Source organism: Apis florea, unplaced genomic scaffold, assembly GCF_048593485.1.
Source record: "Apis florea isolate Af1SG1 unplaced genomic scaffold, ASM4859348v1 contig_3158_pilon, whole genome shotgun sequence".
In the NCBI taxonomy this organism is placed as follows: domain Eukaryota; kingdom Metazoa; phylum Arthropoda; class Insecta; order Hymenoptera; family Apidae; genus Apis; species Apis florea.
In genome coordinates, this window is record NW_028256713.1 from 5,197,093 (window position 1) to 5,221,099 (window position 24,007).

Consider the following 24,007-nt stretch of genomic DNA (forward strand, 5'->3'; position numbering starts at 1 on the left):
TTCATAATTCCTCTCATTTCTTCCTCCTGGCAAATAAATATTCTAGGAATTCATAGAGAAGGTGAATTATCTTTTTTTTTTTTTTTTCAATAAGATGCCCCGCATCAAGGGATTGCATTATGGTTCAAGAGGCTTAATTCGCCGCAAGTTTTTGAGTAACGGCGACGTTTTATCGTTCGATATTTACGACCACTCTTCGGATATGTTATTATTCCATCGATCTTGGGGAGAGGCTTCGCAGATGGTCCGTGACCGTTCCGGCCTTTTATCGGCGACAAATCGAACGAGGATGTAAAAAAAAGCACGATATCCCGTGGGACCCGTATCCCGGCTGATTTGCCAATTTTTGCAATATCTTTTCGTCGTGAATCAATGAACCAGTCATCATACGTGCCGTTCACATTATAGATAGATATAGCGGAAGAACTTGATCTGCTTTGTTTGAAGATTAATATTTGTATTTATATAAGGACTTTAACTATCTGTGAATATTCATTATCTTCTTCTTGTCTTCAAACTCGAATTAAATATGAAATATTTCGAAACGGTTAATGACGAATTGTTGAATCGTCGTATCACGATGTGCACAGTGATTAATCTTTCATTTTCACGTTATCAAATTTCGAAAAATAATTCCACGAGAGCAATTAATCAAGATATAAATACGACAAGATGGACGATTATCCTCTTGCTCTCAAAAAAATTCTCAATCCGCGCCATTCCTCCTCCACTCGTTCCATCAATTAAGACTCGACCGAGTTCACAATCTTATAATAAACTTTTCTCGAAGCATCGCGGGAAAAAGGCGATGATTTGGTAAATTCGAGCGGATCTGTTATCTTCGACCGCGTTTACGGACTTCTCCAACTCTTCCATACCTTCCTCACTCACGTCCTTTCCTCCATCCAACCACCTTGGAACAAGTATAATGAACGAGACGTGTAGCGGGTGAGGAGAGGGAGATTTCGTATACGAGGCTGAGAGATCGATACTCGTGGCTTCCTGCGAGAAACACGGGCGTGTGGGAAAAGCTTCTGTGGAAATGTGGAAATGTGCCGAGCAAGGCTGACCCTGCTTGATTCTTCCTTTCTTATTTTTTCAGATGTTGCAAATTTGGGGTGATGATCGTCGAATTATTGTCCAAGATAATATCGAAATTGTGAATGTTCGCAAGTTATCCCGTTCCAATTTTCCTTCTTGCAAATTACCCATTGTTATTTCTCCGATACTTCTTTACGAGTGCTTCTTCAATTTAAAAAACAAACTCTGTCCAAAACGGAATTTCTAATATTGAGACTCCGCTTTGCAAATTGGACTTGGATAAAGAGCATAATGGCAATTGTGTACGATGCACTCGTGGATGAAGAATTGATATATTGAAATTTGCTCGAGTGTTCCTTCTCGTGAATACGTATAAAAAAAGAAAAGGAAAAGGAAAAAGAGGGTACGAATCTGGGTTAGGTAGACTCGAAGAGTATGCGGCGGAAGAAAGAAGTTGCGAGAGAATCGTGTAGAGAACAATCACGGTCGATTCGATTTTATATTTGGAATCAAAGAGATGAAATTGGACCGCTTAGGGACGGGCTACGTGGACAAGTCACGCTCCTTTCGATGGATAATCCAAGGCGAAATAATTGGATAGAAATTCAGCAAGAGCTTGTTCCATCAGTCACGTTTTTAAGCCTCGTTTGATCAAGTTTAATCGTAATTCAAAGATGAATCGTTCCGGATGTCATTAATCCGTTATATCACCGCTGTAACTTTATCGAACTGACATCAATTGAAATCAAATAATTGGCGATCGAGATCACGAATGAAACGGAACGATGTTCGAACGATTTGAGAAAAATTTCCCTTTCTTCGTCCCGGCGAGCGAACGATTTTCAACGACGGGCGAGGAATAAAGCAATTGGAAGAGGCAGCGGACGGAGAGGCGGGCAAGGAAAATTCGCGAGGACGCGTGCAAACGGTGTCAAGTTGGCGGGTGAACATCGAAAATACTCGCGACAAGTGGCACTTCTTGCCGCTCGAAAGGGACAAAGCGGGTTCTAGGCGCGCGAGGACAGTTCCCAGAGAGGTGGGAACCGCGGTTCGAAAGACCGGGATGATGATTCAACCAAGAGAAAACAGGACCGGCTGGCTGCGTGGGCGGAGCGAGAGGGTCGATATGAATAACAGATCGTCTCGAGACGTCGACCTGAGAGATTAACAAAGAGATCCGACGATAGGGAGCCCCTATTTTATTCGAGGATCGAAGGAACGAAGAGCACAATCGCGGGTACAGGTTCATTGATCGGATTTTCTTTCTCCCTTTTTTTTTTTTTTCTCTCAAGAAAAATCGGAGAAATTTTATCCTCCCCGATCATTTTCACATTTTTGTGCGCGATTGATCGATGGATCGTCAAGATTCAATGGGACGAGATTATATTATCGTGTTCTCGAATTCTGAAACTGAAATAGAGTGAGATTGATTGGGTTATGCTAAATCCGGAAGACACGGATTCAATGAATCCAATTACGAGGTGACACGCTTCTTGCTGACCGTCGCAAGGGATGGATCTCAAAGTTTCAGATGTAGATCCGATTTTATCAAACGAATATAACAAAAACGATATATATATATATCTATTCATTTCGAATTTTTAATATTTTCATTCTCAACCCAGCTCTAACTCTTAAACGTACATACAAATTACTCGCAAATTATTCGAATTACGACGTTTTTTCCCATTAATTTCACACCGTCGATCAATCACACCCACGCCCGTGATAATAGAGAAAAATCGACCGAAATATCTCTCTCTCTCTCTCTCTCTCTCGAGACACGAGGATGCAAAGATCGAAAGCACGGAAATACGCGAAAGGATGGTATCCTCGTCGATACGACGGAACCTTGAGGAGAGGCAGCGACAGCGAAAATGCGAAGACGACGCGAAACGAAGCGAGAGAAGAGGGTTGGTTGCACGAGGGAGAAAGACAGGCGCAGACGGATAGAGAGAGAGGCGACGAGGGTGCGATGGAAACTGGGGGTTGTGCGGGTGGTGGCGAGAGAGGGAGGGCGGTGGAGCGTCAGGGGCGGACGCGTGGGTGGTGCTGGGCCCCGGATGACTTAAAGAGAAGCTGCGACTAGCCCCTGGACCGATCGATATCTCCGCACCGACATTGCCACCGCGACGACACGTCGTCGAGCTTTTCCCGTCTGGAATCCCTCTTACCGAGCATGGAACGATACGAACGACGTCGTCCCGTGGGAACACGAGGTATGATTCGTCCTGGCGATAGAGAACCTTTTATTTCCTTTCTCTCTCTCTCTCTCTCTCTCTCTTTCGTTTATATACACGTCTGTGCGTGTATGTTCCCTCTCCTCTCCCTTGGTGTATGCGTCCGGAGATTAAGTTCGAGCCAACAAAGAATTCCTTGTACTCTCGGGATATTAAGTCGACCGCTTCTTTATCTTTTTTTTGGATTTTTTATTTTTTTCTGTTTTTCTTTCTTGTTTCTTTTTTTTTTTTTTTTTTTTTTTCTTTCTTGTCTGGGAACGTAAGCGCAAGAGAAATTTTGTGAATTTTTCACGCCCATCGTGGGACGGTCTAATGGAGACTGTGGGAGTATATCGTGAGCAGCATCGATCCGTGGGGAGCGAGAGAGAAGGGTTGAATTTTTTTTAAAGTGCAAGGTCTGCATGTTTTTTTTTTTTCCCCTCTGTTTAATTATGACTGATATTTTGGCTTGCACTTCTCTCTCTCGCTCTCTCTCCTCCTCCTCTTTTTTTCCCATAGACGAATTTACGCGGCGTAATTTTTTACGCGCGAAACGGAAGGTGAAAAAAAGAGGGGGGGGAAACGATATCTGGTGTAAAATTTTAAACGTTCCATCAAATGTTTGTTGCGCTAGAAAATATAAAAATCCAACATCTAAATATCCATAATAACTCTTTAAATTTGTTTAAAACTTATCGACTTTTTTCGTTATTGCATCTCGTATTTAAAATTTTATTATCAAAAAAAAAAAAAAAAGAATTGAATGGAATTTTGGGAATCAACGTAACATAACGACACGTAAAGAAAATTATTCCTTAAAATGATCCGATTCGACCCTTTTAATCCAAGAATGCACAGAAACTCTCGTAAATTGTGAAAGATGGCTGGTGAATGGAGGAGAAGTCGAGTTTTCTGCCGAAACTCGCCGCCGACAAATTTTTCTCGTGGGCGGGAGGAGAAATTTCCAAGTCACCTCGAAGCGCAAAGTAGCGGTCAGAGAAGTTTTTCGCAGACATTTCAGCCGAGTTCATCGGCTATAACTCAGCTGGTGGGCGAAGGCGAACTAAAGTTAAACTGGCGCGAATGCGGCAAGGAACTCTTGCTTCGTGCGCCTTGTTTTCGTTGCTCGATTAGGGAGAGATGCGCTTCACTCCGCCTTTCCCCATTTTCTCGATCGATCCAATTGTTATTACGTTGTCCTTATAACCTCAATATATATTTCTCGTTTATTGAAGATAAAGTGGATAAAGATTAAACGAATTTTGAAGTGCATTATTCGTACGTTTTTCTCTTAAAATTTTACTGTTTGAACAATTTTTATAATATCGAATATAAAATACGATAAATTAATGTAAACAAACGTATGCAACGATATGGATAGGAACGAAAGAGAGATTCTAATCGATGCTCTAATACGATGCTACGTCGTATAAAAGAAAAACTACGACTGCCTTTTCCCTTTTTTTTTTATTGTCAGCACCACCGATCGAGAATTTTTCAACAAGTTTTAATAACGTCTTTGATAGAGCGAGGCGTATAAAATTGTTACACCAACGTTCGTTTATGATCAATAAACGGCTTGCGGGGATTTACCATTTTTCCCTGGCGCCACCTAAATCGCGCGGAGAGCAACTGCGATCCAGGATATATTTAGACGGTAACTATTCTTTTATTCGTCCTCCTCGTTTTCTTTAAAAAAAGTTACTAGAAATTTTCTAATCGAAATTGAAGAACAAGTTCAAGTAGAAATGGAATAAGATCAAGTTGGAATATATTTCGGGGTCGAAAACTTTCGAGAATACTTCTTATGTATTATTCGACTTTCACAAATATTTTTAACGCGTGACCCATTTGAGGAAAAATGCGAATTTTATTTCGAGATGTCGTCTCTTGAGAAAAAAACGAATTCATCATGAATCGAAATCAAAATTTCCAAAGATAATTGAGACAAACAACGATAAAATTATCGATCCAAAAAAAAAAAAAAAAAAAAGAAAAATCAGCCCCCGCTTAATCAAACTCGAACTTTCCACGTTGAAAAGAGGGGGGGGGGGGGGAATTGGGAATACAAACAATATCCATGCCGACGTTGCACAAAAATGGGGATATCGAGCGGGTTGGGTAGGAAAGATCGAATATCGGAATACCTTGATTAATCCCTCACGATTTGAATATTGCTCGCGAATCAGGTTCGATTACCGCGGCCTCCACCGTGATAAAACACGATTAATTCTATTTCACACAACTGACGCGCGGCATCGTGCAAAGTAATTAAAATTAATTAATCGGCGCAATTGAAAGGTCTGAACGATAAGGTCAGGTGGAAAGCACTGCCTGCGCTTGTAATCGCGATTATCGACGAGTGGAAAATACGAAAGTTATCGTTAAAACGATATTACGTTATGGGTAGGAGGGGAAGGAGAATAATCTTTTTAAATAATTCCTTTGTGCAACGAGTTACAGCGGGACGTAAACGGTTAGAATTATTATTGGAGGAGAACGGCACGGTGTGTTTAATCGTTGCTTTAATTATCGCGAATAAGCGCGATAATCCTCGTGTTTAATCATCGAACGTTGAGCATTTTGTTGTCTAATTTGCAATATCGATCAACATCTCTTTTTCGATTCTCAATCGATCAGAAAAGAAATATCCGTTCCTATATGTATAACGCGCTACACCTCACGCTTTATTTATTGAGAAACAACGACACGTAGGACGCCATATTTCATTTGTAATTTTGTTCTCCATCTATTTATATCGTATTTTAAACGTTGAATCGTATTTTAAACGTTTGAACCGTTGTTCGAGAGAGACGCTTCCAAGTAACTTTTCCTCTCTTGCCGCTATTTTTCACTTCGTCTCAAAGAAACCGATTCGATAAAAACGAAAAAATATTCACAGAGGTGACATTTTCTATTTTCGATTTCTTTAAAATTATATAATAACCCTCCCCCGCTCTATTCCTTCCCTCTCGACAAATCATTGAAGCTTCCACTCGAGGAAACATTATTTTGGTAACAATCCCGCAACAAACGTTCGTATTACTTTCCTTCGTTCCTTCAAATTTTTCACAGGAGGTCCCCCTCTCCACCATATACTCCCCCTCCACCATTGCTCCCATCTCATATCCTCCCCATTATTATTATTATTATTATCCCTTAAAGCCACCCCGCTTGTCCTTTGTTCCCTCCTCTGATTCACGGCCAATTTTCTCGATTTCGCAGATGGAGCAACCGCGGATCTAAAAACGGTGTCGGCCGGTATTCGAAACGTGAATCATCGGATGACGAACGGTGTTATATATAATGAGCGGGGCGGGGCGGGGCTGAAAATCTCGCGTTCTCGAAATTCCCGGCGGACGGCGCGAGCTCGTTAACGAGCCACTCGTGGAAATATTTCATCGACACGAAAAATCCGCGCGAAAAATCCCCACCGTCACACCGATTGGGGAGAGGAGGGATCTTTGTCTAATTTCGCGTGGAATTACTATAAAAGGATCTTTTTATGAAATTGTTAATTCAAATAATAAGAATGTATATAGATAATTCGACGAATTTTTCAAATTTGAAAATTTTGTTTGCGATGAATAAACGCGCGATTATCCCGAAACGAAGAATCGACAACGAGCGACAAAACGCGTAATTCATTGATGATTTATTTCGTTAATCGAAGCGAGAGATCGGAGCTTTTCGTAAAATATCAAAGAATAATATTATTCTCCATTCCGTGTCGCGCGAAACCTGCGATAAGTCGCGATCAAAATTCTCGATCGGTGCAAAGTTTGCGCCAAACACGATACGCTTACTTTCGCAACGGACAATAAAACACGCGGTTTATCGATCTAGTAGCCTCCGTTCACGTCACGAAACGAAACAATAATTGAAGTCCTGGTCCAAGATTTTCGATAAATCGTTCATTATTGATCTGGCGATACGATTTTCTTTTCACGAGTGATAATTCAACGTCTGCGAGAAACCCCGTCTCCTCTTTCTGCTTTCAACAAAAGCACCAGACTCATCTTAGAAGATGCTCGCCGATTCGTAAAGAGATACGCGAAGAAATATTTCGAGGCGGTCGTTTCGAAAATAAATAAATGAAAAAATAAATTTTCTTGCGCGAGACGAAAGGCGCAGCGCTTTTGTGCCTGCAGTCGACGCGAAATTTCGTTGGAACGCAGCCAAACGGAAAGCGCGACCACGTTTTAAGTATCCAGAGGATCGTCGGGGATTTCCCGATTCTCTGTGCTCAAACTCGAGGCGTGTGTTTCGCGCGTTTTTTTTTACGGTTACTGCGACGATTCTGAAGAGAGAATTCGCGAGGAAGGGACTGCTACGCTCGTTCGTGTATTTGAGAGAAAGAATTAAAAGATTCATTTTTTTAATAAACATCGCATCGCATGGAATCTTTGGAATCTTTAAATTATTTCCTAATTTAACAAAATTTATCTCACATTAATTTCTCTAACGAAAGGAATGGAAATGAAATTTTCAAAACGATTGTAAAAATATTTCACGCAGGAAATCACTTAAGAAAAAATAAATGAACCGATTGCAGAGCCAAAATATCACGAGATTTTAATTATACCGTAGTTCAACCCCGAGAATCGTTACAATATCCGGGGATATTGCAAAGGAAGCGAAAAAGTAGGAAGCAGAGATTGAATCTACGTGTTCAAAAAAAAAAAAAAAGGAAAAAGAAAACAAAAATTTCATAAAGCAGCAAAGAGGATAAAAAAGAGCCGGTTGATTCCACGGCTCGTCGAGCTTCCACTGTTCAAACTGAACCGCTAAAATCGCAGGATCCTTTTACCCGGCAAAACACGCGCCAACGAGGATAAAGGCGACGTTCCACGATTCCATGACAATTTTCCAAGAATTCCCCACCCTCGCCCATCAATTTTTGTATCACCGAATATTTCACCTTTTTTATCGCATGAATTTTGGAATACGACTCTCTGCGCCCGATTGATAAAAAAATTTCGTTATCCGTATTTAACCGAACAATTTTTCGCGAATCATCGGGAAAATTTAATTCCAATTTTTGTTTCTTTCCTTTTTTTTTTTTTTTTTTGCCTCTTTGTTGTTTCGCCCAACGATACCGGTACCCGCATCGGTATTTTTCGAAGTTTATCGACCGGTCGTGGGATCAATTGCACCCGTATTTCCACCGTGTTCTGGCTATCTCGTTGGATAAGTCGATGCTTTGGTGGGGGAAAGATTAAGGATCCTGAGGTCTGAAAGGGTTTGGCGACGCTCTTAGAAAGACGTTTATCATCCCTTGAATTAATTTATTAACTCGGGAATTAAGGGAGGACGGGGGTGAATAAAGACGAGGCGTGGGATATAACTTGAGAGTTAAACAGAGATGAAATATAATAGGCGGAATGATAAAGTTTTCATTAGTTTTAGGGCTCGTTCTTTTGTAATTTTCATACGATAAAACTCGCCACTATTCTCATTTTATTATTCGCTTTTATCGAGGGATAAAACGAGCGTTATAATAAAAGTTATTTTCGTTCGTTTCTTTTTTTTTTTTTTTTCGTAATTGTTTATGCGATCGAAATCGAACGTATTTCATTTTCACGAAGAGACCGTGTGGATTGATTTAATTTTTCTCGATTACGGATCCCTCTGCTCGTTTCGATAATTTTTCACGCGAAAATCAAATCTATTTTCGTAGATTAATAATCGCGAGAAGATTGAAATTAGATTGATATAAATCACCTTATTTTTATACAATAAATTTTTAATCAATTCGCCTCGAACGAAAATACTTGGATCAATTAATATTTTCTCGACTATACTGTTTCCCCCACTTCACAATTTCGTCATTTTTAATTTTCCATTTTTCACTTGTCAAAAATCGAAATCATCCAATTGATCTTTTCTGCTTTACTTACTTTTAGCATAGCTTATCCGTGTCTATCTATCCGTGTCACGATCCTCGTTTCAAATGTTACCTCACCACGCAAGCAAAACCGAGATAAATACATCGCACGCTCGATATACGTTTCCAATTTCCCCACAAACGGAATACGCACTTTACATCAAATAGCAAACCAACTCCACCAGCAAACAAACCCCTCCTCAACGCATACTTTCGTATACTAGGAATTTTCTCGATCGTTGTTGGCAAGTCATCCTCTCTTCGAAACAAGTTGGACGACGTTCATCTATCGCCACGTGCAATAATAACGCTCGCCTCTCGCTTCGATAAATTATACAAAACACGTAATCTCGCATTTTCCACGTGATTTTATTTATCTGAGAACCGTTCGTCGATCGAGGTTCACCGACTCGAGACCCGAGACTGGATAACAAATGCCCGCAAGAGCAAAGATAGAGACGCATGTAACAAACACGCCTTTCTTAGTTAATTCTTTCAACAATCAAAATTTTTTAACACTAAACCTACCACGCCCGGTCAAATGACCGTTTTTGAAATTTCGTTTAGAATTTCTTGTTATACAAAGTTATACTGTATCGCCATATAACTTATTCACTTTTTCTATAATGTAGATACAACCCATTTTTCAATATTCACAACTTTCTGTATCTTTACGAATCCAATCAGCTAAAATCTCTTTCTATATTAAGATACAAATGTTTTTTTACAGCGGTCATGGTAGGATTAGGTATACGTGAAATGTCGATAGGTTTAGTGTTAAAAATTGTCACAATTTTTCCGCCACCACTGACAAAGACAGAGAAGAACACGCGCCAGAATAAATTTTACTATTATTACAATTTTCCTCGTAAAGGCATCGCGTGCAAACATACCACCGTCAAAAAAAAAAAAAAAATAGAAAATTCCATTATCTCGAAAATTGGACACGGATCGGCTATCAACGTCGTTCTTTCTCGAGGAAAAAAGAAAAAACTTGGAAACTTTTTCTCTTCGAGAGGGAGGGCAAGAAGTTAAACATTCGAAATTGTCGCGCGAATACGTGATAAATGGTGGGAGAAAGAGAGAACGGTGGCAAAGGAGGAGGGGAGGAAGGAACGATCGATTCTCCGGTGCTCTGACCGACGATAATCCACGGGTGAATATTATTAACCGCAACGAATGCAACCGGGCAGGCCAGCAACCTTCTCGGGGGGAGGGCAGCCTCGACCCTGCCACGAAACCGCGACGACTAACGGCCACGACGACGCACAGACGCCGCCTTTTCGAATGTGAATTACGGATCGCGACGAATGCCAACTTCAAACACCCAGACGTTCCAACCTTCTCATCGACGCGTTCATCGCTATTAACGTCTCGTTTACGGGCCTTTGTCCACGAGTCAAAGGCTTTTGAACCTTCGCTTTCGGGAAACTGCTATTCGTTTAAGCTTCGCAAGACGAAGGGTGCAACGTTTGGATAAGTGAATAGAGAGAGATATTCTTCGATTCGTACAATAAGAGGTGATGAGGGTTTCGGAAGAAAAAGTTTGAGGAATGACAGGATGAAGAGAGAATTAGTTTGTGTTGAACTGATTGGTATCAAGCATGATTTATATGTAGTTTAAACGTATCAATTTCACGAGTTGAAGAACGGTACAAGCTTGGAACTGGTCATTATGAAATAGTCTCAAAACTCCATACACGATGAAAATGTTCAGAGGTTGAGATGGAGGAAACTGGACTTTTTGGTAAAATAGTAGGGAATGATGTATGATATATGTTTAAAGAGCTTTTTTTTGAAATTTTATTTTTTTATTATTATTATTTTAATCGTTTTTACAAGCTTTCCACAAGTTTTTATCAAATCAGAGAAAAGTATCAATTGAATTGAAAATGAAAACGCGAAATAATTATTGTTTTTCCATCAACGATATATTATCGATTTTAGCAAATCCTTTTCACGAAAAATATATCCTCACGTTGTAAAATTGAATCTACTTTATGGGAAAAAAAAAAAATAATTCCATCTTTTTCCGAATCAACATCGATTGCGAATCGAACAATAAATTGTGTGCAGAATTCTATTCAATTCTCAACTTTTACTTACCATACTATTATACTACAGCACCACAATTGCTAATGTAACTATAATGTTCTTTAATTCCACTAAACTTGCCGCTAATTAGATTAGAAAGTTCCAAGTGTTTCGAATGCCTTAACCCTCCGCAAACTGGATCGTTGACGATCCAAAATTTCTTACGAAGAAGAAATTTGATCGAAAGATTGAAACACGATGTTCAAATATTTTTCAAAGTTTCGAAAATTTTTCTCCAGCTTTTTTCTTTCTTTTTTTTTTTTTTTTTTTTTGGAAGGGACGACTGAATTTTTCCATCGGGCGTGAAAAAAAATATCGTTATGTTTATCCACCGTGATTTATATCGTGGTGGCCGAGAAAGTAAGAAAGTATGTTTAACCCTTTAACGGTCACGTTCACGACACATATATATGGCCACGACGAAACGTTCAATTTCACAGCCAATACACTCGTTAGATATATACCCATTGACATTTATGGATCGAAGCTATGATATGTTATGCTAAAGCATACATGTGTAATATATTGCTCTCTCCTCCCACCCCTCCCCTCCTCCCCCTTCCTTTTATTAGTCGAAATGGAACAATGCTCGCGTCGTATTTCGATAAAAAGTACAGAATTGTGTGTGACACGCCGAGAGGAAGAAACACGGGCTGCTAATTGGAATTGAATTTGGCTAGCGAAGAAAAGGGAGCAAGAGCCGTATACCAAGAATTCCGTCTCGGATAATAAAGAGATAAAACGAACGTTGACGTTGCAATTTTTTTGTTATGCATATGAACCGTTCCGTTAAACGATAACGTAGATAACAACGGTTAACAAGATGATGAAGCGAAGAGATGTACTATATATCAATCCTTACTGAAATTACGTATCGAATTTTCGTCGTACAAAAAAAAAAAAAAAAGAAAGGAATTTAAAATTTTTCTTTCCTCGAAATACAATTTAACTTGTAATCACTCTTTTCTAAAGATTAGAATTATATTTGGGTTAATGGAAATTGTTGCTTCTTGCAACATCAAATCTTCGCTTTCTCTTCGAATCAAATTTCAAAATAATTCCAAAATAAAAAAAGCCCACCATATTAGTTTCAATATTACTCCAATTTGCAACAATTGAATCAAAATTATAATCCAACAATCAATTAAATTACGCTTACTTTAATTTAAAGAAAAAAACCGATCCTTCCAGAATTTTTCCAATTACGTCAGCCTGACACACGAGTTACATCCAAAGCAATTTGCGCTTGAGGAAGACACACCTCCACTCACAAATTAATACTGCGGATGAAAAAGCAGTGTCAAAGAGTTGGATGCTATCGCGTGATAAATAGATCCATCTCGGCACGGGATAAGAAATTCGTTTTTCACGAGAGGGAAGGTGAAAAACGTGTGATTGTTTGGACGAGGAGCAAGCGACGATCGCAAATGGTGTGCACTCGGGTTTGTTAACTCGATTATCCCGTGGCCGGATGGGATTAAATCCATTAAAACTGGCGAGATCGCGGTTTGATTCGTGACTATTTATTTATTTACTTATTTTTTCTTTTTTTTTGGATGGGAAGGGAATGCAAAGAGATTCAACGTGGCGAGGAAATGACGCCATTCGACGGTTTTGCTTATTCCAATATGCGCAAGTAAGTATACAGGGGGAGGATTAATATGCATTGCGCGTGACGGTGGAAGAGCACGTAGTATAGAGATGGTTGGGAGGAAGGTTTGAATTGAAACGTTCGGTTAATTAAACTCTTGCGGTTTACAGAGTACTTGACGTTTCGTCCAAATTGAGTCGTGGTTAACAATGTTTACAGTGAAGGATATACCTTTGTTATTAAATTGGTCAAATTTTTTTTCCTTTTTTTTTTTTTTTTTTGCGTTGTGGATAACAGAATTTTGACCGGATTTTCGTCGTCGTTGGCGACGAAACTAATCGAGATGTGTGCGTATGAAAAAAGAAAAACCCGAAGGGGGGGTGTAAAAAAAAACTCTTTGAACCGAAGCTTACAAAAGAGAGAGAATAAAAATTGTAATGGATTAAGGAGGAAATTCTACTTTTGCAACGGTCAAAGGGAAGATTCAATATTTCGATTTTATTATTGTACTATGCTGCTCTAACGTAGACCGTGATCCCTGTACACGTTATTGAGGATGTTTTTAATCTTCTTTATTAAACCGCTTGGAATAGCGTGGCAATAAAAATGAGTTATACGTTCGTTCCTCGTGCGCTGTATGAATGTATGCACGTCCAGTGAAAAATCTATGATATTAATTATTTACGATTTAAAGTGCATTTGCTGTATGAATTTTATTCTACTCCGATCTATCGTGCCTTCATCTATCTCTGAAATTTTAATATTTCATATTTAGAAGAAAACGTATACAACATACTGTTTCAATTCGGATATTTACACATCCTCGAATATCTCCACTAATAAATTATCGCCTCTCCCGTTTCGTAACACCATTCTATCACTTTCGATTATTGTTCAGAGATTCGATTGGACAAGCTTTAATAAAAGCATCTGTTAAAATTTCGAGTCAATATAACTTTCTCCATTCTTCCAAAACCAATACACATCGAACAAAGATCCCTTCCATCTTTATCCATCGTCTAAAATCGACGAGGGAGAGAAAGAAACGAATCAAAGAAAAAAAAAAAATAAATAAATAAACGCACGAGAAGATCGAAATAAATCGCCATTATGTTGCGACCGGACAAATAGGGCGGCGTTAATAAAAAAAACGGGCTCCGACAACCGTCCCAATTCGACGGTTCTAAATAAAGTGAGCGAACCGATCGAACCGATCCTCCTTCCGTCCATTTCCGTCCCCGAATAACCACGCGTTGACCCGTCCAAAATTAACCGACCGGTCGCAAGTGTCAAATGTCGAGCAAGTATGACGCGAACGACGCGATGGGATGATACTACTCGTCTTCGAAGTAGCGTTGATCGTGAATAATGGGGGACCCGTGTCGCCTCCACTTCGCAAGGCGTAACAATGGCCGACGCAGCGCTATTTAATCATCAATCTTAATCCGCGTGCAAGCGTTAGAAGTTAATTCCCGTATCAGCGTGCGGACACGAGGCTGGCACCGGACGGGTCGAGGCGATTTCGTCGAATCTCTTGAGAAATGGAACACCGGCAATTATTCAGCTTGGAATTCGCCCATTGTGGACGAGGTTTGCGATTTTAGGCGTCGACAGGCGTTTTCCACGAGTCGGCCACGAGTTTTCGATTGTCGTTAATTTCGGGTTATTGGAAAGAGTTTTTGGTAGGAGTTGACAGAGATTTTTTTTTAATCGAGGAGAAATGTTTCGATCAGTTCAAGATTCTCTACTCTCGAGAGATCGAGTTTCTCGATAAAGCAACCTAGTCGAAATCAAACATTTGCACAGTTTGCCAGCTGGTATCCATCGATTTCAACGAGAAGCCAGCCGACATATTTCCCTAATTGCGCCTCCAAAATTCTCCAACTCTTGACTCGATAATTCCACACTCTTCAACATCCTCCTCTCGTTCCCTTCGCGTTATTTCCATCGCAAAAGAAATCACAAGTTCTCCCTATTATTGGCTCCCCTCTTAAGGCTTGAGGTCAAATTTATGAAAGAACAAGAATTTCCTTTCAGAAAGAAAATATGGGGGGAGAAGAAATACTTCGAAGCGATTCCATCAAGTGTTCGCGCTGTTCGTAAGTGATAATTTCCAAACGCGGGAAAAAGAGGTGGGAAACAATGAGCGAACAGAGTAAAAAAAGCCTTGACACGTATTCACGACGTGAATTAACCACGCGTTCGTGAAGGCGGTTCGAGCTTAAAGTGATCCTTCCTTCCTTCTTTTGTACGAATTGCGCGCGACACGTGAAATATTTCTTAATACATCGGAACACGGCCCGTCTAATTAATTCACGGAGCCGCATCCACCTCGAAATACCCGAAATATTTCTTTCTCGAGTATCACGAAAGTGGATGCAATTTGTCCGCGCTTTACAGAATTTTACTCTTTCCGCGACACTCCTACTTCCCGCACTTAAATCGGCTGCGTTTAATTTTAGAATCGTTTATCCACAATTTTTTTTATTTTTCGCTTCCGCTTCTGCTCCACGTTGTGGAAAATTTCTGGATTCTGGATCCGAGAAGAAACTTGTCGCGCCTTTTCTCAGCGGAAAATTCAAAAGGACGTACGAAATTTCATCCAAATGTCTTACTCCTCGAATAATTGAACAACTCTGTTGGTTTCGTGCATAAATAAAATAATTTTGAAAATATTTTATTAATTAAACACTTTTTACAAAAAGCTGTGTAAATTTTTAATTCGATTTGCTATCGACAAGTCTACTCGACGAAGAAATGAAACTTTGAATAAAATTATTCAATTTTTCCATAAATATTTGTACAATCTCCTATCCTTCTCCGTATATAAACGTACTCGTAAATATACATTCCATTTCACTTTTAGCTAAAACAAACATTTCCTCGCTTTCTCTCCGTTTCTAACTTAATCAACTCGATCAAATTGCATTCCAAAATTCTCAACAAACGCGTATAAAAATCGCGCCATGGAGAGAGAGAGAGAGAGAGAGAGAAAGGGAGAGCATTTCCTTCCCCCGTTTCGAAACTGCGATACCCTCGAGAAATTTCCATAATTAATCCCCTAAATTCGATAAAATCGAAACGAAGAATCCGCCGTTACTTACGATCGAATTGCACGTGCAAGGAAACGGCATGAAACCAAGAGGTTGGTCAAAACGTGTGATCTTTAAAGCTCGTGTTAACACGCGATCGTGCATGGCCTATTTCGCGTGCTTCCGCGGGGCATGACCCTTGCCCCTGTGTTTGAATCGAGAGCAGAAATAGCCAATGTTCGAGCAAAATGGACACAGCAATTCCTGCTCTGTAAATCATTCAGAAATTAATTCGAGTTTTTGCCTGTGGACAAGTTTTGTATTTGTTTCTCGAATAATCCCAATTGTGTCTGAAATAAACCTTTCGATCGAATAATTATTACACGATGATAACATTGTATTCTGTCTCTTAGAAAGGATCTTTTAACACGCTTTAACACGTATCGTGAAGAACAAGATACGATTCGTTCCGTTTCTAAATTGTTAGTTTAAATGATGGATTATCGTGGATATCGTATAAGTCAATCCCTTAATGCGTTTTATCGTCGAATACAAAATTGTCGTCGAAACCTAATTGCAAACGAGTTCCTTCGCACGCCATTGACAGATTTACACTCGAAATAGAAAATAAAAATATTTCGATCGTCGTTTTCCAGAATCAATTATACTTAAATATATTCTTTGGATCGCGTTCTATCAGAAATAAATAAATACACACGAGAGAGAGAGAGAGAGAGAGAGAGAGAGAGAGAGAGAGAGAGAGAGAGAGAGAGAGTGTTACATCGCGATTTTCTGTTACGATGAAACTCAAGATTACAAAAGGAAACGCAAGGAGGGTCGGAAAATAGAGGAAGGGATCCAACAAGCCGAGACGTTCGAAGATGCGGTTAGCCATAGAAAAATGCGCCGATTAATCGAACACGCGACGAGAATATCGATGTCAAGGTGACACTTTACCAAGGGTACTGCGACTTGTCGGGCGGACAGATTAATCCAAAGAAATTAATCCGTACTGAAACTTCCACTCTCCCAGATAACGAGTAATTTCTCGTGGAACGGAGGTTTGAGAGCTTGAGGAACAATTATCAGATGGGATGAGACAAGGAATAATGGACGTTGCTTGGGCGGACAGGCGTAAATTCCACGAATTCGAAGGGACCGTTTCATTTTTCGCCCTGAGCAATTTATATTACACGCCGTGCTTTTCTTGCGCTCCAATTTTTTTGCCCACCGCCCCCCCCCCCCCCCATTTTCCCCGCCAAGATGCTGGCCCTCGGACGGAAGGTAAATTATGCGCAATAAGGCAAGAATTTATGCAACTACTTAATGAATTACGTCGTTCTACAGGCGACGACTGAATACATAAAACGGATTGATATTCACAACGTTCTTTCTGGGAAAAAAAGAAAAAAAAAAAAGGAAGAAGAAGAAGAAGATTTGTACACAAATTTCTAATATTTCGTAATTTCGAAAAGCGATGAAAAGAAAATGCTCGAATATTTTCCCTCGACAAGCGAAAAACGAAACTCGCGAAATTTATTTGGGGAATCGAAATTAGTTGTTAGAATCAATTATATAGTCTTTCACTAATTTCTATCAGTTCAAACACTTCTAACTAAAAAACTAAATTTTACGACACGCACACAATCGGATTCCTTTCAAACTTTATACTCTTTTAACAACTTTTCTTTACAACGGGCATATTCATAAAAATTTTCTACGACAATAAACCCTTTCGTAAGTCGCAACAAATCTTTAATTTTACGATCGAAATATAAACATAACGTATTTACCTCCATAATAATGACAATTTTAACACGTGCTCTATCTAAACGAGTTTCCTTCGAAAATCCCTCGTGGCGCGAAATAAAAATCGTGCGCGAAATTCCACGACCCCGTCCCTTATCCCTTCGAAAAAAAAAAAAAAAAGGAAGGGGGAACATTCATAGAACCACAACGATCCAAACGAGAGAGAAAAGAAATTAGGATCGGGGGCAGAAGACGGCTTGGAGTGGCTTAAGGGCCAACCGATGGGAATAACGATCGATCTACTCGCCTCGAAATAAAGTACCGATACACACAGGGGGCTGGAAATAGCCCACCCTGCCCTATATTTCAAAATACACTTTGCGATGGAGCGAGAGAAAGAACCTCTTCGCCGAGGAGAGGAGAAGCGAGAGGAACACACGGAGAAAGAGAATGGCGAAAAAGAAGAAGGAAGAAGAAGGGGGGGAGAGGGAAGGAGAGGAAAAAAAAAGGAGGGAAAATTAGCAGAATCAACACGAGTATCTCGAGAATGACGTTCACCCGTCCACTTCGGCCTGTTCATGCCTCATTGGTCGAAGGCTTCCTCGGGAAATAATATTAAAAAGGGGTGGCCCGATACGCGGGGGGTTGCTCGGACGCTTGACCCAAAAACCGACTCTTTTCCTAAAAAGCCGACGGAACGTGACCGTACCGACGTTTTTCCCCCACTAGCTTCCACTCTCTTCCCTTCCACCCCTATCCTTCACCCTCCCTCCTTCTCCCTCTCTTTTATTTATTCCCGCCGAATTGGCAGTGGTAATGCCAGCGGATTAATGTCGACGGATAATGCCGCGAGCTCGTGACGCTGTAATCTGCTTTGAAATTTTTCGTCCACCTCGCCGTGAACAAGCTTCGCCCCTCCCCCTTTTTTCCTAACGAATTACGTATATACGGAAGGGAAAGAAAAAGTTGGAACGCGTCGGAAGAAATTCGGGCGCGAAAATTAACCGATTCTCCTTCACGAAGGTATCTTGAACGTGAAAAACGAAGAAGAGTGAAAAATCGCGGCGAAATCGATCGCGATTCCGGTCGACGTTGTTCCGAACAACAACACGATGATAACGGTAAGAAAAGAAAAAAAGAAAATCGACCTTCCCTCTCACGCTTAATGTGTAATTTGCTTTTTTTTCTTTTTTCTTCTTCCCCCTTCCCCTTTTTTCTTTTTCATTTTCTAGCGTGTAAGCAGAAAATCGTGTAGTACTATTTTTTCGCGAGGAGAACGAGGAAGTCGGAAACAGATTATTTGTTAATGCATGTCATGTTTACGATGGCGGAGTTTACCGATGACGTTGCAATTCCTTCGAGTTCGTATACTCGGCTTTATATCGCCGGTGAATTGAGTTATTGCTCGTGAATCTATGCGGTGAACTTTGAATTTGAATTGGAATACCGTTATATCATTTTTATGTTTACATTCCATTCGTTTTTTTCGCCGATATATGTGTGTATGTGTGTATCGATAGTCGCGTTTCTTTATTTTTGTACCGTTTAAATATGTATAAAATCAAACTAGTTCTGTCTCTGAGAAATTTTCTTTTCAAGGAAGAATTATAAATATGAACGTTTGCTAATAATAGTCACGGCATAAATTATAAATTACGATTAATACAAGATTGTTTTTATATAATTTTTTTTTCTTACTTGAACGGTTAAAACAATCTTATGAATATTGGAAAATGATTTAGAGATCTTTTTCTCCAACTACATAAATTTGCTTATATAATAGTTTGCCAATTAGTAAAAATTTATCTATTTCATTACCAAAGATGTATCGTCACGCACAATAGAATTTATAATTATTACTAATTTCATTATTATACAATTGAAACTTAATTAATTTCATTTATAATTCAACAGTTCAATTATATAAGATCTTGATAATAATTTTGAAGTTTTGAAATTGAATCAATTAATAAAATATCATCATTATAAAATTTGCAGAATATTTAATTATCTTTAATTTGAATATTCTCCAAATCTTTGTAATTTCTTTGAAGAAAGACAAAAATTTCTCTATGAGAGTTTAATAAAGTTTCAATCATCAACGGTTTTCACGAATTAAAAATCTCGTTATCATTTTATCATTTTTCCTCATTCATAATCATTATTGTTTCTATTTTTCGATTTTTAAATTTAGAAATTTAAAATGGAAAAAATAGAATATTCAAAATATACAAACATTCATGCTGATACAAGAAACGTATTGAAGATAATGTCATAATTTCGTTCATCAACGAAAGACAAAAATTGCAACGCAAATGGCAAGTAACGCGATACGCATATCAATATTAATTACGCGACGCATTCGCAACGAATCGGGTAGCAGCATGAATGTTTCAAACCCGCGCAAAAAATGGCACGTCCTCTTCACATTAGTCGTGTCGTGCCAGAAAAGACCAAGACGAGAACGTTTCGCGCCGCGACACACGTGCGTCGCCTATGAAACGCACACACGTCACATTTGAGTTCGTGTAATGTAATTCGATGTCTCGATCGAAACCTCGAATAGTTCCCTCGTTCGAATTGCACAGCTGATAGTTGTAACAATAAGGGATACTATATAAATTATGTGAAAGCAGTCTCGATTTTGATTCGTTGTGTAAAAGCGAGCGTTGTGCTCCAAGGTATATAAGGAAATGAAAGAAACAGGTCAGGTATATTGTATGCGAAATTCAATCCGCCAGTGTCTACCTGAGAAGAAAGGAACTTTGGGATACGATTCGATTCGGGAAAGCCCTATCTCTGCATTTTACAGTCTACCTGGCTAAGTAAATACGAAAAAAAAAAAAAAACTTGAAACTCGGTTTTCGAATATGTAAGCGAAAAAAGCTTTTTTCTTTCTTTATTTATTGAAATATAACATTTATTACTACATAATATGGATGAGAAAATAAAATTTTGATTAATAGTTATGCACATTATGTACATAATTATATTTGTTTAAAAAATAAAGATCTTATGTTTAGATTATAGCAGTACGTTAATCGGGATTATTTAAAATTGACTCATTATGGAGAGCTTTGTAATATTTGAGAAACTAATGGCACATAGAGTGAAAATAGCTAGCAGCAATATATTTACTTTCACTTCGGAGTGCCTTCTGTATCTTTCTCACCGAGTATTCTAACCTCTCTTTCGCAGAAGTCTATCGTAACGCAGTAAATAAGCAAATTCCTAGAAATACGACGCCCGCCGACGTCAAGCACGACGGTCAAGGTAATTTTCTCTGCCAGAAATAATCAAAACAATCGTTTTATTCACTCTTTTCTCACTCCGAATTTCTGTCCTCGTTTTTAACCTCCCGGCGGAGACGAACATAACCTCCAATTCGTATTGAACGAAATATTCGCGATGACGATACGACAATTGAAAATGATTTCGTTCTATTTACAGCGATACTACAGCGAGCAACGTATTTATACGAACGAACAGAAATTGATTAGACTTATAGGAGAAAAAACAAAACAATACATTATGGAGCGTAACACTGTGCGCGTGTATTCTACTATTTTCCGTACGACAAGAATCAAATATGCATTTCTGATCGCGTCGAATGTAATATCGAATGATTCGCAGAAGTCTAAAATAGAAACAAAGCACAATTCCACAACCTGATGCCTCATATCGAACCGACGCCTTCGAACATTTCCAGTAAAGAGAGGGTAGAGAGTGAGGGAGACAGAGAGACGCCTCCCTCTCTTTGCTTAATCGTTCTAGCTTCCCGGTGAACGCACGATATTTATAAAAAATGAAATAATCACTTACGGGGTAGTACATCCCTTGCGGAGGAAGAAAAAACGCCCCAGAGCCCCACAGTTTGAGGCCGTTTTGCTCCACCGTTGTGCGAGAAAACAAATCCAACACTCCGTACCTCCTCCCCCTCCTCGCCCGCCTCTCCTCCTCCTCGGCTCCGGTTGTCCCTTCCCACTCTATCTCTTTCTCTCTTACTTTCGTGCACACTGTATGCGACCCGGCGCTACTCTCTTTCCGACGCACGTATATTTGTATATATACTACCGATGTAACACACAAACGAACGTAACGAAAGACGGTGCGGTGTTTTTCACGCACACACGGACACAGGCGCGCGCGCGCCGACCCACACGCACCAGAGCGAACCGAGACGACGCACGATAATCGAACGACGGAGGTTAAAACTCTTTCACGCGCACACGATCGAGCGGGACCCGCGAACTAGACGACTACGAACGTACGCGAACGCTACGTTTGACTTTTTTGTTTCCTCTCTTACTTCTTTTTTCTCTAAACTTCTCTATCTTTCTGTCTTTCTTTAGCTCCTTTCGTCCTATTGCACGTTCTCTTTCTATTACGACAACTCACGACCGCCACCGTGCGTGGTCCCTCTGCGACTGACGGTCCCGCTCCTAGCCGGCGCCATCGGCGCGCAGCGTCATTGCGCATCCAGCGCCGCGCATCGGCCATCTTTCGCACTACGCGATCAAACTCTATCGAGGCGCACAAAATGCCTCCGCTTTGATCGGGTAGCTCCCTACATCGAACGCGAAATTTATGGAAATATAAAACGTTTCATTTACCGCAAACGTTCGTTACATTTACTACCATGCTACGTTGCCATTGCATCGTGGTTCTTACGATGCGACGTAAGATTTATATCACCGATTTACTTTTCCCCATTTTATTCCCGCACAATTACAGTGGTTCTTGTAAAAGATGCGATCATTAAATGGAAATTAAGTCGAATTTATGTGTAATTATTTATAACTTTTTTCATTATCTTCTAGCTTTTCCTTCGTTATCTTGGTATCAAGCTTTTATAAAGCTTTTCATAACGCTCGGTATATCTTTGTACAATGATACAATATCTGTTAGGAATATTTTCCATTTTTATACCTTCTCGTCATCTAACCCTTAGCATCGTTATCTCCATTTCGTCGCCTTTTCCGTTAACGCTTGCGAAATATCTAGAATCTCGCAGACTGCAGATGTTGCTTGACTTTTATACTTATAAAATAAATAAATCAATTATACTCCTCTCTTTAATTGGTCTGAGAACGCAAGCATCTCTAGATACACTATTTCTCTTTGACAAATGACAAATCCATCTCAATTATGGAAAATAATGCCAATTGCTTTTTCTCTAAGCTCTACTTTGTCGAACAACTTCAATTAAAACGTACTCATACGATTTTCATTATTGGTTCTTTATACAATCGATTATCGTATCTTTCTTTACGTTCCCTATTTTACATTCATCTTTCTTCCTTTTCGTAATTTAACGGAGTTTCAACAATTCGCTACGAAAATTGACCAAAGACTTATCCAATCCAAAACGAATCCTCGCCATATATCCACGTACATATAATATCGAAAGTTCGTTATTGCGCCCACGGCGCCCAGTTATTACGCATATATTAGTATGCAGCGGAGAGATACAAGGAAATGAAACCATTATCGAACAATAGAGAACGGATTCCGATCCCGGTGGAAAGTTCGCGTTTACACGAGATTACCCGCTGACCCTTTGCAAAAATATCTCGTCCGTGAGGCGAGCGTTACGCTCTTCTTTCCATTATTGAAATTTTGAAATAATACAACGAATACATTACCATCTACATCTATTTATACTGTAAAATTATTCTCACAAATTTCTCCCCGCTTAAAAATTCTTCAAAATCTAAATTCGATTATCCCTATATTCCCTCTCGCAACACGAAAGATATCTTCTCGATCTTCACTCGAATACCCGCCGTTCCAACAAATATTTTCACGATGCACGTGCGTATCCAGATGTTCACAACCGCGTGAATCACAAATCCCTCCCACCTCTAACCTTTGATTATCGAGAAACACGTTTCAAAACACGCAACCGTTGTTGCACCAAACTTTCACATCTTCCATTACGCCTCTGTGTATTCCTTTCCCTATCGTTGCGCAATATCCCGGCTGGAAGCAAAACACGGACGCGGTGCTGTACGATCGAATACGCAGCTTCGATCGAAGATGGATTTCGTTACGAAATCCCATTTCGCGTGGAGCTGAACCACCACCGTGAACAGGCCGAGGGGGAGGGCAGAAAAGTTCTGGAGCAAAGTATCGGAGACACGAGGAGATCCCGACAATTTATACCCCTGGAATTCTGCCAGGATCCGTCTGTCCGCCGCATCGGGTGCAACGAAAAATGTCAAACGAGAGACCGCGAGAGTCTACGCTGTCTGTGGAGATCGGAGGGTTGAATTGTTGTATCGCGATCTCGTTCCGTTCGATCGAGAGGAACGTTGATTCATTGCGGATCGGGAAATGTTATTGGTATTGATCGTATTTTAAACGATATTTCGTATTTATTATATTAATAAGA

The 24,007-nt window shown here is 39.8% G+C and overlaps 1 protein-coding gene across 12 annotated transcripts in view; it reads right to left on the bottom strand.

Annotated features, from left to right (window-relative positions):
- Positions 1 to 24,007, bottom strand: part of LOC100868187 (RNA-binding Fox protein 1) — a 305,806-nt gene that overhangs the window by 153,565 nt on the left and 128,234 nt on the right. For 10 of the 12 annotated variants that reach the window (XM_086909539.1, XM_086909540.1, XM_086909537.1 and 7 more), the window contains exon 1: positions 21,436 to 22,042. The exons of 1 other annotated variant lie outside the window; for it this stretch is intronic. In XM_086909539.1, coding sequence (XP_086765665.1) covers positions 21,436 to 21,447 — 12 coding nt within the window. In that variant the 5' untranslated portion in view covers positions 21,448 to 22,042. Of the gene's footprint in view, positions 1 to 9,160; positions 15,011 to 21,435; positions 22,043 to 24,007 lie in introns of those variants that run through there. One more of the 12 variants, XM_086909529.1, reaches the window with a different exon arrangement.